This window comes from Carassius carassius, chromosome 32, assembly GCF_963082965.1.
Source record: "Carassius carassius chromosome 32, fCarCar2.1, whole genome shotgun sequence".
NCBI lineage: Eukaryota > Metazoa > Chordata > Actinopteri > Cypriniformes > Cyprinidae > Carassius > Carassius carassius.
The window spans coordinates 20545273-20562885 of NC_081786.1; the positions used below are offsets into that span (position 1 = coordinate 20545273).

The following is a 17613-nucleotide window of genomic DNA, read 5'->3' on the forward strand; positions in this document are numbered from 1 at the left end:
CTCTGGTTTGGGAAAATCGAATTGTTCAACTCAGTTGCTAACAACAGAACTTGCAACCGTAGTTGGCCAGCGTTGCTTTTGGGAAATAAACCATCTGTTAGGACACAGTGTTATGTGGTTTCTGAAATTAATCATTATATACCAAAATAAATGTCTTGCGTAAAGAAACATTTGCCAACAAAAACCAACAAACCAGCATTTAGTGCACATGCTCTGACACTGACTGGTGGTGCTCATATGGGTTTTTTAAGTTTGAATCTGGCTTGCAACAGATTCAAGTTCCCAATTTTGTCGCATGAATAGAAAGTTGTCTCCTGACAATAAGTCATCAGTCACTGCAAGTAGTCGTGTGTACTCTCTTGCTCTTTTCTTCTCTTTCTCATCTCCATTCGTCACAAGATGTCTCTTTAACCTGTAGACTGCACAGCTCCACAAAAGTTGGTACAAATTGGCTCAGCGATCTGCCTGTGTAATTGGAGCAGTTTTTTTGTAGATGAGGAGCAGCAGTGTTTATTCGTCATTGCGTCGAGACATGGTGTTGTGTAGATTAGGGGTTCAGCTTCGCTATCGCAGCTCATCCTTTACGCAGTGCAATCAGAGGCGCTGATCTGAGCTGGCCCTAATTAGCTGTCAGCTCAAAACTTGCACATACAAGCAAAGCATAGCGCAGGGGATCATTTTGTCATTCACAATTTCTCCAGACCATGCTAGGAACAGCGTGGGATTTGCTTTAGTTTGTGACAACTAATGACTGCTGCCTTTCCTAATAGTTTAGAAAATCATTGGGCTGACTATGGCATAAAATAAAGGATAAAAATGGTTTGGAACTATATTATTACTTAAAATCACATACCGTTCCACTAACAATGAAAGTTTATTAGAAAATGCACTTCTTGTTATTGCTACTTCTATGAATCAGATAATCTTTTTCTTACATGTAGCCGAAGGGGCAGTCCTTGGCACAGGCCACAGGCTTGCACTTCCTGTGACGTGGGCGACACTGGCAAACATCACAGCCGTGGATGTCAGTCTGGAAACCAAAAGGGCATTTCAGAGTGCAGCTGGCAATTAGACCACTGCACAACTCCTCCCCTGAAGAAAACAGAAGAGACTAATTAATTAGATCTTTAGACATTAATTACCTTAACATACATGCTTTAAGACCAACACAGACAGGGAGGCAAAAACAAGAGAAACGCAACATATGCTAATACATAAAGAAATTATAATAGAATAGAATAATATAATGTTGTATTTCCTTCATTTTCTTCAAGTCATCCATTATTATTGTTTAATTTTCATATATAATTTTATTTAATAAAAATTTAGATTGGTGGATGCTTTCATTGGATTAAATTGAATGTTTTTCTGTTTTTCCTTCACTATATTCATCTTATTCATCATTTTATTTTATTTTATTTGTAGTTTGAGAAGCAACCAACATTATATTATATTATATTATATTATATTATATTATATTATATTATATTATATTATATTATATTATATTATATTATATTATATTATATTATATTATACAATATAAAACGTACTGATGATTTTCTGTCAGGATATTGTCCTTTAATTTTACAGGCATTATTTTATTTTCGATTAATATGTTACTTAATTTTACAGACATTCCTTTATCAATGCAATGAGGTGCAAATTCAAAATACAGGTAAATCGCCTGTATAAAATAAATATAGAAAATTCCTCCATATTAATGCAGTACATTGTGCCATTTTTGAACAGATTTTTTAGAATGTATTTCATACATATAATAGGTTGTATTATAACATTATTATATATATGCATATTTATATTGTATTATATTAAGAGTAGAAATAAGGAATTAAACATTTACTTTGGGAAGAAATTCATAGACACATTTTATGTTTGCCTGCAAAACACATACATTTTAGCATATATATGCATTCAGATTTAAGTATATATCTGCATTGTGTCCAAACGTTTACCAAGTAGCGTATATCTTAAAATAGTATTATTTTTAATCCACAACCAGTCTTGTGGTCCCACCCTAAACCACTGAAATCAGCATTATGATCTTTTTTTTCTCAGACTTGGATTCACTCAGCCTTTCTTAGCATAAAAGAATCCCTTAATCCACCTGCCCCTCAGTGTTTATCCTCATAAACATCTCTGCTAAAGCCAGTCAGTGTCTGGAGAGAGGAGCGCCTGACATCGTCTGTATAGGCTGAAGAAGATGAAGCACTTCTCCGGTGACATCTTAGCTCACTTACGTGTCTTGCAGCTGCATGTCCTACAGCCGCTGGAGTCCAGTCGGAAGCCGAACGGACAGCTCTTGTCCCCCAGTGTGCAGTTGTCCAGAGAGCCGCAGGCAGGGGGCGCCATCGTGATGTAGGTGGGTTCTGGAAAACAAAAAAATTCCCCCAGAGGATGTGAGTCACTCTTGACTAAGTCAGAGAGTTAAACAGACAGAGAAAGAATACGGGATTGTAGGGGCTCAAGCGGGACTACAATTATGAGTCATAAGAGGCAAACAATTTTACACAGGCTTTCTTTTAGTTTCAGTTAAAAAGACAAAAACAAAAACCCTGCCATGACTTCCTCATCCTTATGTTGAGAATATTTTTAAAGAACATCCAGGCCACTCTTTTCAATATAATATAGCCAGTGTTATTTTAGTATTATTTATATACTATTATAATATTTGTATTATTTTAAGGTAGCTTTTGTTTTCATATTTTAAGTTTTTATTTTTATTTTTATAAGATTTTTTGAAGAATATCTTGGTCACTCTTTTCAATATAATATAACCAGTTATTTTAGTATTATTTATATATTATTATAATATTTGAAATATTTTAAGTGAGCTTGTATTACATTAAGTTTTTATTTTTATTATAATGTGAAATTTTGAAGGATATCCAGGCCACTCTCTTCATTATAATATAACAAGTATTATTTTAGCATTATTTATAAACTATTATAACATTTGTAATATTTTAAGTGAGCTTTTATTTTCATATTTTAAGTTTTCATTTTTATTTTGATGTGATTTTGGAAGAATATCCTTATCACTCTTTTAATGTGTTATTTTAGCATGATTTATATTATATTTTAATATTTTAAATTAGCTTTTAATTTTATACTTTATGTTTTGTATTTTTGGTAAGTTTGTTATGTGGTTTTACATTTGTCGGTTATTTTCTATATATTTATTATTTCTTATTTATTTATGTTCTGATAAAGCTGAAACAGTCAGATGAAGAGACGGAACGAAAGAAAGATGTACATATAAAGTTATCAAGGTCTGAAATGGATAAAAACCTTCATGACTACAAATACAGTTGATGACAGGAGTTCGAAAAAATTAACCATCATCACAAGAAATTCACTTTTTCATAGCGCGACCAGAATTTATAATTCGCCACTCTTACAAAACCTGAATGCTTGTAGTACAATACATGCTGAAATTACTGATTGAATTGATTGGTTTGTGCACATCAAACAGCTCATCCAATCAGCTTCCCTCTTTAGTTTTTCCTCCCCTCCCACATTTAGCTCTGAATGCAGTAGGGAATCAATTTTCATGATGAAGTACATAAGCAAACAAGAGTATGCTTTTAAATTTCTCGCGACCAACAACAGATGATCCATCCTAAAGGAACAATTCACACAAAAAGAAAAATTCAGTCAGATCTTGCTGTGTGTGTGTTCTCAAAGCAAACTATACGGAGACAATTTTATGCTAATTAGCAACTGCATGCGCTCGCTTCCACGTAAAGAATAATCTGGAACCATTAACATTAAAACGAGGATGAGAACGAATGTATGTGCGTGTGCTACTTGTACACAATTATTAGAGCAGCAGACCCACTGTGTTTTGTTTATGCTCATTAAGCTGCTCTTTTAAACAGCATGCTGTCTCTGGTGGGCTGACCCCAGACCGCACGGCTGCTGGGAGACACTGCGGCGGAGAGACACAGACTTGTGTCAGAATTCGCGAATGAGTCAAGACACGTACCTCTTTTGATTCGCTTGAAGAAGAGAGAGACACACGAGCTGTCAGTGGCCCATTGCATTAATAACTAGTTGTTCAGTTCTGTTTAGTATACACACTTCTCGGACTGAATGTAAATACAAGAATGTGAAACAGACAAATCCCTGAATACTCACTGAATTTAAGTCATCGAATCATTTTCAGATGTTGAATAAAAATCAAGAAAACTGGGTCATAAAATGTAGACTATGATTTTATTAAATTGTGAGATGTGTGCTACTTCTCTCTCCCCAACTTGACTCAAAAGTAAAGACATATGGTTATTAAAATAAAAACAAGCTCTTAGTGATAAATTTAAACCGGAGGCAAAAAAACAGAACATTTCCCTGCCTATTCATTAAAGAGCGCTGTTTGAATTAACACTTACTGTAATATTTGAAGCCATGTCGGCATTAGCGCCTGATTTTATTTCTTCCTATGTGGCCCAACAACCAACAGAGCAGGCTCACATTCAATGACTTTCAGAAATAAACCAGTGCAGTGTTTGTGAAAATTAAGGCACCTAGTTGAATATGGAATAATTTTAGTGCAAAACACTAATAGCTGTGGGTTTCGCTTCAAAATGGGATGTGCGATCTTTGGGGGTTGAACCCAACCTGACAGCTTTCATTTGCTTAATTACACATGCTGCGTCTGGTACAATAACTTGCCTCTGACGGGGAGAGGGTGTCACCTTGAGGAAATGAGGTCTTCTAACAAATAATAATTAGGAAATAAAAATGCACAGAGTGCAGAGCAGCTGGCAAATGAGCTAAATTAAGCTGTCCTGGGACCGGGGGATAGAGTCAGGGCTCTGTCCAACAGGGCCCAAAGGACAGTTGCAGGACATGGAAATACACCAGCAGCGGTGGCATGGTTTCAGTGCCAAAAGACAGCACTGGAGTGGACGCATCTGTTTTATGAACAAACAGACAAACACACCAGTGCTGCGGGTATATTGAATGTGTAAAATATATTCAATATTATACAAAAGTCACTTCTGGTCTGATAATTACTAAAATAATATAAATACATACTAACTAGGTTTTGTAGATTCAGAAAAAGTGATTAAATATATGTACTAAGAATACAAACATTGTAAAGATGTTTATGATTTGAGCGGCAATAAACATTTTTAAGCGATCACTTATAAATAAATAAAAATTATATATATATATATTTTACAATATTATAATATATAATATATATATATATATTAGTGGTGAGTATGTGTGAAACAGGCGTGAGCAGGGCCGTAGCTGGGGTCAGCGGGGACCCGGTGAAGGTTGTACCAGTGGGCCCTGTTTGAAATGGTTTAATTTTTATGTTTGTTTATTTTTATTTATTTGTGCTATTTACACAATGTTTAAGTTTTTTTCAAGTTTGTAGGTGTCAAGGTACAGGAACCAAATAATTAAATGTAAAATAGCACTGGATAGTCTTCAATGTAAAAATTAAATATACAATCAAACCTACATTTATTCAGACACCTTCAACATTTCTCACATTATTACAGTTTTGCTATATATATCAAAAATTATATCTGGTGTCTGAATAATTTTTGGTTTGACTGTTAAAACTTCAAAGTAATTCAGTCAAGAGCAGTGAGTGATTTTCATTTTCATTTTCTTGGATTAACATTACAGCAGCCAGTAGCTAAATTAGGCGCGGTCACTTTAAGAGACGATGAACGCATCCAATATAATACACATCCCATTTTTTTCCTCAACTGTTTACTTTCACTTAAGAAATAACTGACAGTTTTTTCGAGCATAATTTCCAAGGTGGATATTTTGACATATTTTGTATGTATTTGTCGGCACAAGAACAAAAATAAGCAAATTCGATGTTCAAGTGTTTTGAGACGCCTTTTTCTGTGTGAGCCCTGAACACCAGAACACCGCGAGTATGGAATTGGGCTCTTTCACATCTTTTTGTTTGATCAAACTGCGATTTGTATTTGTTCGTTCAGGTGCAGGAGTGACTTCGAGGAGAAATTCACAGAAGAGAGCTCGGCTCAGTGTCGCTGTCCGTGATACGCGGCTCTCGATCTCTCTTGTGCGCACCGAAGACAGCGCGCGAGTAACCAGCTCTGTTCAGCTTTTCCGCGTCTTGTTTTTGGATGCTTTAATGTTTAAATCGACAAGCGGTAAGGCTTCAAAACACGTGAAAAAGATAAGCTTTCGTGACGATGCGCAGCAGTGGCCCGTCAACTGTCCTGAGCATCTTTTTAGGCTGGCCTCAGCCAGTCGGTTATATAAAATATCAAGGTGAAAGTCATCATAGCTTGCTTAGTATAGACCCAGCTCCCAACCCAACTTTGAGAATAGATTAACAGCGATATTTTTTTTATCGCCCGATAAGAGTTAACGCCGACGTTAACGCCGATAACGGCCCACCACTAATATATATATATATGTGCAGTCAAACGATTAATCGTGATTAATCACATCCAAAATAAGTTTTTATGTAATATGTGTGTGTACTGTGCATATTTATTATGTATACAGTATATATATATATATATATATATATATATACACACACACATATACAACATATATTTAGAAAATATTGACATGCATTTATATAATATATAATATATAAATATATTTAATATAGCAATATTTCTCTTAAATATATACATGCATGTGAGTGTATGAATATTTAAATAATAAATATACACAGTACACACATATATTATGTAAACAAAAACCTTTATTTTGGATGCAATCAATTGCGATTAATCATTTTACAGCACTAATATATATATATATATATATATATATATATATATATATATACATACATACACACACACACACACACACACACACACACACACACACACACACACCTATCACCTATACCTATCATGTGTTCCCGGGGAATCGAACCCCCAACCCTGCGCAATGCTCTACCAATTGAGCTACAGGAACACAAAAAAAAAAGTACCAAAAAAAAAACCTGTTAAAAATAAAAAGTAGGAAAAGTAGTTTGATTATATTACCTCAAATGTGTAATGTAATCAGTGATGCTTTACAGTTGGTAATTAATATACATTTAGACTAATAAGGAAGAAAAGTTCTTCAATTTTCAACCTGAATATCTTATTAACTGGACCTTCAGTACTAATGTAGCATAAAATGAAGAGTGATGGGAAATGGCTCTGGAATGTGTCCATCACTTTCCCAAACGGCTGCATGTAACATACCACATGTAAATGTGAGGAGCAGTGAGAGCAGAGTTCTCTAGACCTTGCCATCAGGTAGGGCTATTTAAGACCTCTATTGAGGGGGATATCAGGAATCATTACAGCTGCCTTTTATTTCCCCATTTTTCATCTTTTAATAGGGCCACACATGGCTATTTCTCTGCTTTACCCATCAAGAAAAAAAAAGAAAAAAACTTCATCCTTGAATGGAGTAACAGTCCTATCTTTATTTTTGATTGCAGAACTGCTGTCACAAGGCTGCCAACCCTCGAGACAGGCTTTGTTATAAAAGGAACCACCAAGGTAACAAAAACAGAACTGTGTGTACGACTTGTGTGTAACAGGGTCATGACATTTGAGTGTTTTTCTGTACACAAATAGCATTGAACATATTTACTGACTGTAATCCTTAAACTATTACTTAAAGGTCTGGGTTCAAAACTAGTTGCATTCTGTGATTAGAAAAATATGGCCAATTACATAAATCTTACACACATGACCTAGTAATGAGACTTGGTATTCCCAGACATCCATTCACATAAAGTGACAGTAGTCCCACAATTCAAAGAAAAATTTTGAGAACTTTTTATAGCTCACATATCTCACATTTTTGTTCTGAAGAATCTGTAGAGCACTTTAATGAAAACATTAGCTACATATGCCGCGTTTCCACCGAAATTACCCGGAACATTTGTACCAGGAACTTCTTTTCCCAGGAACTTTTTTCCCCCCAGACCTGTTGCTTTCTGCATTTCCACCGCGGTGTAAAGTACCGGGAAGATTAGGCAAATAGACTGGCGACGTAGGTCTGCGCGCGTTTCTCAATACAAAGTATGCTGATTTTGGGCGTGCATCCTCGGTAGTGCAGACTTTGTGCATTCGACTCGGGAGTGTGATGTCCGCGACGACGCAAGTCCAGTAAATCTGCAAACAGCAGCATATACTTGATAACTTCAGTCAGCTGACCATGGCTACTATTTTCCTCTCTGTATATTTACAATAAAACGAAATAGGATATCAAATACCACTGCCTCCTTTCGTTTTCATTTAAGCATAATAACAGCTGCATAAATGTACTTAGTTCAGGGATATACAGCCATTACAATGAAACGAATTATTATATAGATTTGCCTTTTTTATTTTCATTTTAACGTATAGATTAATTGTATACAGACCAAAGAAAACCTGTTAGATTTACCCCGCAGCTGAATTATATTTTATGTTTAACCACTAAAGAGACATCAGAGCCAGCGGCACATATCAGAAGGTCTAGCCGAGGAGAGGCTGCTTCTCGGCGGATAGATGATCACTGAGCTCCCGCTGGTCGCGTGGAGCTGACCGTCTCTGAGATCGGCGAAACACATTTTTAAATAGGCGCTGTCTTTATAAATAAACCACAGATTTGAGTTTTAAACAACTACATTCTCGCCAGAAATACTTTTAAAATTACATTTCATGACACAATAACAGTAATATTTTGAAAATGTTGATCCGAATAAATGGTGGTTGAACTCAACCAATGCTGCGTGAACTCAACCAATCAGGATGTTTAGCGGCCAAGTCCCGCCCCCAAAAGTTCAGGAACTTTGAAAAGAACCTCGCCAGCAGGGACTTTCTGAGGGGCATTTTTTTACCCGGATCTTTATTTAGTTCCTGGTTCCTGCGGTGGAAACACACCGAGTACCAGGCCAAAGTCCCTAGTTCCTGGGTAAAGTTCCTGCGGTGGAAACGGGGCAATAGTTATGCTTTTAACATTCCACAGTGTGAGACATTACTGAACTTTTTTTGTCTAACAAATTGAGCTTAAAATGTAGTATTTATTTATTGACTTGAGGCCAATTATGCTTTCAAAAAAGCTTAACTTGTATTGAACCCAGAACATCTATTTAAAGATCCTAGATTACACGGTGGCCATGGAGAACTGATGCCCAAATATATATCAACCCTTTAGTGCTACTACTGCTCCCTACTGACATTGAGCTGAATTGCTTTTATCCTGAGCAACATTATATAATATTTATTACAGCGAAAGTAGCCCTGGAGCAACTTAGAGCCTTGCACAAGGGCTAAATTATAATGCTTAATGAATGGCTCCTTGCTGGATTCAAACCTGCAACCTTTTGGCAACAATTCCAGATATTTAAAGGCCATCAGAAAGAGAGAGAATCAGAATCAGAAAGAGCTTTATTGCCAAGTATGCTTGCGCATACAAGGAATTTGTTTTAGTGACATAAGCTTCCAGTAAACAGACACACAACAACACACAGAGAAAAAAAAAAAAAAAAAAAAAAAAAAAATTACGGGAGAATTACAATTTGGCAAATAAATAAGTGTATAAACAATTGTGCTATAAATGATAATGGAATAGGATTGAGTGAGATGCAGGAATGTTCTAGGATGGAGGGGTAACAAATAAATATAAGGATAATGTTGCATGTTGCAGGTTAACCACCACAGGCCATGTTGCAGGTTAACCACCACTTTCGATTAATGGGTACATAAATCACTCAAGATATGTATATCATTTTTAAAATGTCTCAAAAATAGTCTTAAAGACCTATTTTTTAAGTTTTTGGTATTAACAGTTTTTTTTATGCAACTCGGCGATGACGTCACGTTGGGGAGAAGTCGAGGAAAGGTAGCCTCAGTCTAGTATGATGCCGTGTTCCAGGCAACCCTTAACCCGTGTTTTTCCAACCTTAAACCCGTGAAAGTGCACAGGAACGGCAATCAAACTCGTGACTTCCCACCCGTGAACTCGTGTCTCTTACTAGATCGATGTACTCCGAGTTCCGAGGTCACACAGCACGCGAAACACTAATGACAGCCCCTACGGATAATACTGCCTACGGATGCAGTTTATGCAAGTGCCACACATTGAAAAAACGATTTTAGGTCAATGTACCATTGCAATAAAAAAAATAATCTATGGAATGGTACAAAGTCGTTAGTCGTGGTATGAAATAGTGATGACGAGCTCAAAAACCTGCCTGGAACGCAGTATCAGAACTAACGTTATAGCGACTGTCTGGGATGAGGAAGAGGTGGCAAGAGCCAACATGTATGATGACCTGCAGCTGTGTAATTTCGAACCTGCCAGACGTGAGAGGGAAAATGAGGAATTGCCAAGAACTGATGTCCGTCAAAGCCAATTAAATGCATGGTCCGAGGAGAATGAGTGTAGAGTTGGTGAAGTGTCCTGGTGAGTTGCTATCATTTAGCATCGCAGCAATGAGCACTGGAGCTAGTCTACGAGCAGCAGTGCACAATAACGACACACACACACACACACACACACACACACACACACACACATTTATATATATATATATATATATATATATATAATTATTATTTATTTATTTTTTTACTGTCATTGAGTAGCACAGAGTGAAAAATCAACGTTTTCTTTATATCTAGTGGCACTGATCATGATGTTAGTTCAGATAAGTACCGGTAACCTTTGTTATAGTGTCGTAGAACTGGTAAACGTTGTCTTTGTCATCTAGAAATAGAAGGCATCATGCTAGCTATATGGGCATTTTTAAGCGTTTATCTCTTCCTCCGGTGAAAATGTTGTTGCAAACGTAGCCGTGTGTCTGTCGCTGTGTTTGGCAGGTGCTTGTGTGGGCGGTGCTGTCCCATGGAAACTGCGCTGAAAAGCTTGTGCTGTGAGTGCGTTTGGGTCGCTGTTGGTCGATATCTATCTATCTATCTATCTATCTATCTATCTATCTATCTATCTATCTATCTATCTATTTATCTGTCTGTCTGTCTGTCTGTCTATATCTATGTATTTATCTATTTATCTATAATCTGAATACTCTCGTCTACTACTCGTCTCTCTAGTCACTCTCAATGCTCTCAAGGCGGGCTTTGGTAAATTCTCTCCCCAACGTGACGTGATGCAATGCATTGTGGAGGAAAGGAGACCACTGTAAGATAGTACCTACTTTTTCGTATTATATTCCGTTTTGTGATACCCAACAACATAAAATACAATGGATATCAGTTTAAATGTTTATTACCATCAAGCAAATTGCACAAATTCGTAAAAAAATTTACCCTGCAACACGGCCTTTAAAGGAACAGCTGACTAACAATTGTAAATAAAACACATCAAAAGTTCAATAAAAATGGTCCATATAATCTCAAACACTATATTCCAAGTCTTCTTAAGTGATAGGCTTGTCTGAGTAATGACTTGTACACAGAGTTGACAATTGGCCAATGACAATTGTTGTTGAGTGCTGGCACTAGTTCAGTGTCAGTACAAATCATAATATTTTACTTTTTACCTCACTACATTTCACACAACATTTTTCATATTTTATACATATTTTGCCAGCATATTTTTGTTTGCACACTTGAATTATCAGTAATTATCAGTAGTAAACAATATATATGTAATGTATTTATTGCAAGAGGATAGAGTATAATTTATATAAAAAAAAAAAACATTCATCATTCAGTACTTTTTACTTTTAACACTTAAGTACATTAAAATCAACAATACTTACAAATTTGTTTTTTTACCAAAGTAAAATTGAAAATGAGTACTTAATACTTAATACTGCAGTATTATATATATATATATATATATATATATATATATATATATATATATATATATATATATATATATATATATATATATATATATATTATATACATTTTTCCGGTACCTGTACTTTTACTAAAGTACTTGATTTGTGTACTTCATCCACCTCTGCACTAGCTGGACTCCTTTAGAAGATTTTCTGTCCAGTTGAGCATGTTAAATCGGCAATGGAGCCAGTAGGTGAGAAAGTACACTCTGATTGGCTGTTCAGATTACCAAACAGTTCACAAGAAAAAAAATGAACGTGACTAAGGATCTGTCCCAAATGGTACCCTAAACCCTCATGATCCTCCTCTGAGTCCGCACTTTTGTGACGTAATGCTGCTTTGACTGTTGGGTAGAAGTCTGCTGCGGAGCTTGCCCCAGTGTGGGCTCGGCAGAAGTCATGATCAAGGGCACATAATGGCCGCAAAGGGGGCGCTCGCGAGCACCCTTTTGAACACAAAAATGACGAATGGGACACCCTATGGTCTCGTGGACTTAACGGGCTTGTGCACGTGGCAGCCATTGTAAGTCCACAAGACCGAAAGTGCACATGAAGTGTTCCATTTGGGACAGGGCCTAAGGCAAGCAGATGATCAGACTTTTGTGGTAAGTGAGATTGGTGTGAAAATTCTATTACAGACTACTGTAATACTGTCACACAGGCACATAATCTATGGCCTTGTTTGCTATTGTCTTTGCACTGTTCAAGCACAACATTTTGGCCCAGCCAGAGGCAATGTAAGGCGACGAGAAGGGTCTGGCTGCAGACTTGCATTCTCAGACTTGCACTCTTAGACACTTGTGCTTCCGCTAGCAACGTCACTTGCAGTCTTTATTTGTTTTTATTTTGTTCTATTAATTGATAACTTTTTGTTTGAATCTTTCAACATTTTACAACAGTAGCCAGGTGGTGAAGACAAGAAAAAAGAAACTAAATTACAATGTCACTTGCAATTGCTACTTGCTTTCTCAGACTTGCACTTTCAGACACTTGTGCTTCCGCTAGCGACGTCACTTGCAGTCTTTATTTATTTTATTTTTTGTTCTATTTATTTATAACTTTTTGTTTGAATCTCTCAACATTTTACAACAGTAGCCAGGTGGTGAAGACAAGAAAAAACAAAACTAAATTACAATGTCACTTGCAATCGCTACTTGCTGTCACGATCGGTGTTACTGGAAACACGAAGATAGAACCAAGTGCGGGTAAGTCATTTATTAGGGGTTAATCCACAGAGAATAAACAGTCCAGGCATGAGTCGAAAACCAGAAGAGCAATCCAAACATAAACTAAACAAGAAGACAAGGCAAGGCAAGGCAAGGCAAGGCAAGGCAAGGCAAGGCAAGGCAAGGCAAGATGACGGACATGAATTAACTTCAACATTAAACAAGGACTCCGTAACACAGACTCAGACAGACCGGGTATAAATACACAAAAGGATAATGGGGAAACTGGAGACAGGTGGGGAACAATCAATTAACTAAACAAGGAGGAAGGTGACCAAATAAGGAGACAGGAAGTGATAATATGATACACACCGTGGGAACCGGAGGACACCTAGTGCAAACCCAGGGAACACAACCCAGACACTGTGACACTTGCACTCTCCGCTACCTGTGACGTCACTTGCAATCAACACAAATCGTGCATGTTGCCAATGGAGACAAGACGCTGTGGTGGTGAATAATGATTAAAACTAAATTAGTAGGCCTGCTAGTATAATGTACAGGGTCCTGCAAGAAAAAGACAAGACCGGCAAATCCGTGGCCACAGAAGAGCAGAATATGAACGCAATAAGTGGTGTCAAAAGTATTGGCATTAATTACTCAAGTAGAAGTATAGATACTAGGGTTTAAAAAGACTTTTGTAGAAGTTAAAGTATCAACTCAAGCTTTTTACTCAAGTAAAAGTGTAAAAGTACTGGTTTAAAAAACTACGTAAAGTATAAAAGTAATGTAAGGAAAAAAATGCCATTACGAACAATGAACAAAACACACAAAAGCTTTAGGCCACGCCACAGGGGCCCCATTGTGCACTACCCCACCTCCTCAAAAAAACATTTCTCTAAAGGCCATAGGCCATAATGACTATAATGTTATATTAAAATGTTCATGTTGAAAAATTTGGGATAGACTAGGTTACCTGTTTCAGCCGCATGTATGCCCATTGAAAATGAATGCACTTTAGTACAATGCAAATACATTAAAGAACTAGAGATATGATGACTAGTTGCCTATAAGTATTGTTATGGTGCAAAAAGTCAAACTTCAGAGGCATGTCATCAATAACCTTTAATGGAATGTAAATGTACATCCAAGCTTAGCTGCAGGAATCTGCGAGGGCAATGGACAAGAACGTTGGTGTACCCAAGGCAGGCTTAGTAACAATTACTCTTGTATGGTTGTCTATGTACAATAAACATTATAGTGCTGTCAAAATGAATGATTAATCCAAGTGAATAATCAAAAACTAAAAATGAAAAATAACTCCTAATCCTGATACCTTCTTGATTGATACCTTCCTGTATTCGGTACATACGTCTGCTATGTCCAGTGTGTGTGTGTGTGTGTGTGTGTGTGTGTGTGGGGGGGGGGGGGGGGGGGGGGTTCGAGTTACAAAGTTGGAATAGCCTACTTATCACAACATTGTCATTTGCGTCGTCAATCGCAAACGATAATTTATTAAAACGTCTTGCTACCGAAGCTAAATTTTTGGAGGACGAAGAGAAAGCATCCATTTGGTAAATGAGCCAGTGAGAAATAATAACTTTTAAGTAGGGTCCAGTGCCTTTTCGATACTTTTAAAACGGTTCCAGCGCCTAAACGGTGCCTGAACCGATACTTAAAAAAAAGAACCACAAAAAAAACTATGGATAACATTAAAGACCATATTTAAAATAAATCCATAGCTTTCACCTTGGATGCTCTCATTTCCCAAGTTGTACTTCCCTTACTCTAAGGCTAATAAATGTATTTCACAATCTGGTTCATTATTTAATACAAAACCACACATAATGTTTCTACTGTATCCCTGTCAATCTCTCTGATATTTAGTTGAAATGAGTGCTGTCTGTCATTGTCTTTAATCAGTTTTGTGAATTACTGTATACTCATTCTTTATAAAGTAGCAACAATGTCATTTTTTAAAATACAGTACCGTGCAAAAGTCTTAATCACATTAGTATTTTCACCCCAAAAAAGGGTTTTAATTCAGTTATTTATATCTTTCGCTGTAGTGTGTCAGTAGGAAATATCAGTTTGCCATTCATTTTAATAATAATCTAGTGCGATTTTGAATGCACCAGCAGTCCGACGACGGTAAAATGAATGTTTGGAAATGTAAACTAATATTTTATATTGACACACTTCAGCAAAATATATAAATAACTGGCCGAACACCATTCTTTTAAGTGAAAATACTAACGTGCCTTAGACTTTTGCACAGTAGTGTATGTATAAAGTACTTATGATTAAATTAAATATATTTAAATAAGTGTAATTAAAGTATGTGTTCGTTCATATGTGCTAAGGGCTCGATTGTCGCTCGAGGAAACGGCTGTGGTGTGATGAGCGGTGACAAGCGAAAACTTTACAGTAGATGGGAAACCGACTGCTCCCTCGTGACCTTTTGTAAACTGTATTTATGAAAAAGAACTGCACAGATACGGATATTCTTACAATCTATCGATAAACACATACCTTGTGTCCTCTGTTTGTGTTTAAGTGCGCATGCGCTGCTCCGCTGCGGTCTGCGGATTGAAGAGCGCGCTGAAAGACGGGGAGGAGACCGGTCTGACGCCGGTTTCATATGAAATTTAAGGGGACTGACTCTGAAGCGATCCTATACCGGTTCCATACCCAACCCTACTTTTAAGAAATATATTTTTTGATAAACGAACCCAAAACTGGCTATGTCCTTGCTGGAGTGTGATGTGATTTGTGTCATGTGCAGGTGCGATGGATCGCGTACAAACCAATAGGGTGTCGGAATGGTATATGTTTATACTTCTCATCCAACCACAATCAAATTCACTCCATCCAGATGGCACGATTTATCTGGATAGGTTTTTTTTTTTTTTTGAATGATGACAAGCCGGAATGAAAACAAGCCGAAATGAAATAGTAGTAACGAAGCTATTTTTAAAATGTAAGGAGTAGAAAGTACAGATACTTGCGTGAAAATGTAAGGAGTAAGTCGGCTGAAAAATAATTACTCAACTAAAGTATAGATACCCAAAATTTCTACTTAAGTAATGTAACGAAGTATTTGTACTTCGTTACTTGACACCTCTGAACGCAATGCACAGAGTCTTTTCCTTAATATGGCATAATGTATTAGGATACGTTAAGTTCAATTAAAAGACCAAATTCGATATATAGTTATTATTTAATGTACTACAAGGCAAGCAGATGGCTATGAACACAATGCGAACGCTTAATGTGGCCTAATAACAGACTAAGATGATAAAAGACAATTCAGTAGGCCTAGCCTATATGTTCAATAAAAATTCAATAAAATAAAAAATAAAGACTGCAAGTGATGTCACTAGCGGAAGTGCAAGTGTCTGAGAGTGCAAGTCTGAGAATGCAAGTCTGAGAGTGCAAGTGCAAGTCTGCAGCCAGACCCTCTTGAAGGCGACACTACAGTCAGCTTTTGTTTCCGCTAGCTCTTTGATGTCGGTTTGGTGTGTCACGGCATTAAAAGAGTGGAGTTTAATTATTTACATTTTGGTCTGCCGTCACATGAAGATATTGTTGATTTTCATTTCAGACATCTTTTTTGTCACTTCTGGAGCTTGACAGGTACTTTTACTACATGAAAATGCTAAGAGAAAATGCCTTTATGTTTTGTGACAATCTGCTAAACTTATTTTCTTTCTGGAGACGTTATGCTCCATGGACGTAAGATTTCTGTAAGAGGAAGTTATGCTTCATGGAAGTAATATTTCTGTATCAGTTTAACGACATGAAGGTGAGTAACTGATGGAATTTACTTCTAGTTGAACTATCCTTTTAACCGCTAAGCTACACCAGCCGGCTAGCAAAGTATGGAGTTATGAATTCATATGAAGCTCTAAGCAGTTAGTCACCTTGCTGTCACAGTGAGAGGATTTCAAGACCGTTTGAATATTTTCACATTCATGTAGTCCATCTGTGCTTAACCTTTCACTGCAGTCAGTGATGATGAGCAGGCACACACAGTGCCTTTGATCTACCCCTGCATCGCCCGGAGAAAGAGCGAGAGAGAGAATTCAAATAAAGAGAGAGCACTGTATTTGAGATGTGGTTTGCGATGCAGTGGAGGTATTGTGTGTATAAAACTTTGTATGGAAAGCCATAGTGCACCACCCCCTCACTTCACCTCAGTACTGAAGTGAGTGCTCTCCACGGTCAGGCAGACCCATCTAAACCACTAATTGCTTCACAGGCCGAAAGGCGTATGAAAGATTAATTGAAAAGGGGTGAATGTGAGCTTGCTGCTCTGTGCAGGTCTGCAGACAAGCTGCTGTCACTCTCTGTCCATGTACTGCTCTCTTCTCCTTCTCGCTCACTACCTCAACTAGCTTCAACAACCTCAAGTCTTACAGGCCACTAATCAGACCTTTTATATCCTGATTCAGATGCACAGAATACATTTTTAGTTTGACACAAATTTTGCAAAACTCGTGCCATAATGATAGGGTATTGTCAAGTAGTTGCAAAGTGACTAAATAATAATAACAATAAAAATCAAGACAAGAACAACAAAAAATAAACAAACAAACCAAC

The 17613-nt window shown here is 37.0% G+C and overlaps 1 protein-coding gene across 1 annotated transcript in view; it reads right to left on the reverse strand.

Annotated features, from left to right (window-relative positions):
* LOC132112954 (cysteine-rich motor neuron 1 protein) overlaps positions 1–17613 on the reverse strand; it is a 153436-nt gene that overhangs the window by 24314 nt on the left and 111509 nt on the right. Inside the window, exons 8-9 of the mRNA XM_059520718.1 lie at positions 2262–2390; positions 936–1092 (exon numbers count right to left, since the gene is read on the reverse strand). Of these exons, the coding sequence (XP_059376701.1) occupies positions 936–1092; positions 2262–2390 (286 nt within the window). The remainder of the gene's footprint in view (positions 1–935; positions 1093–2261; positions 2391–17613) is intronic.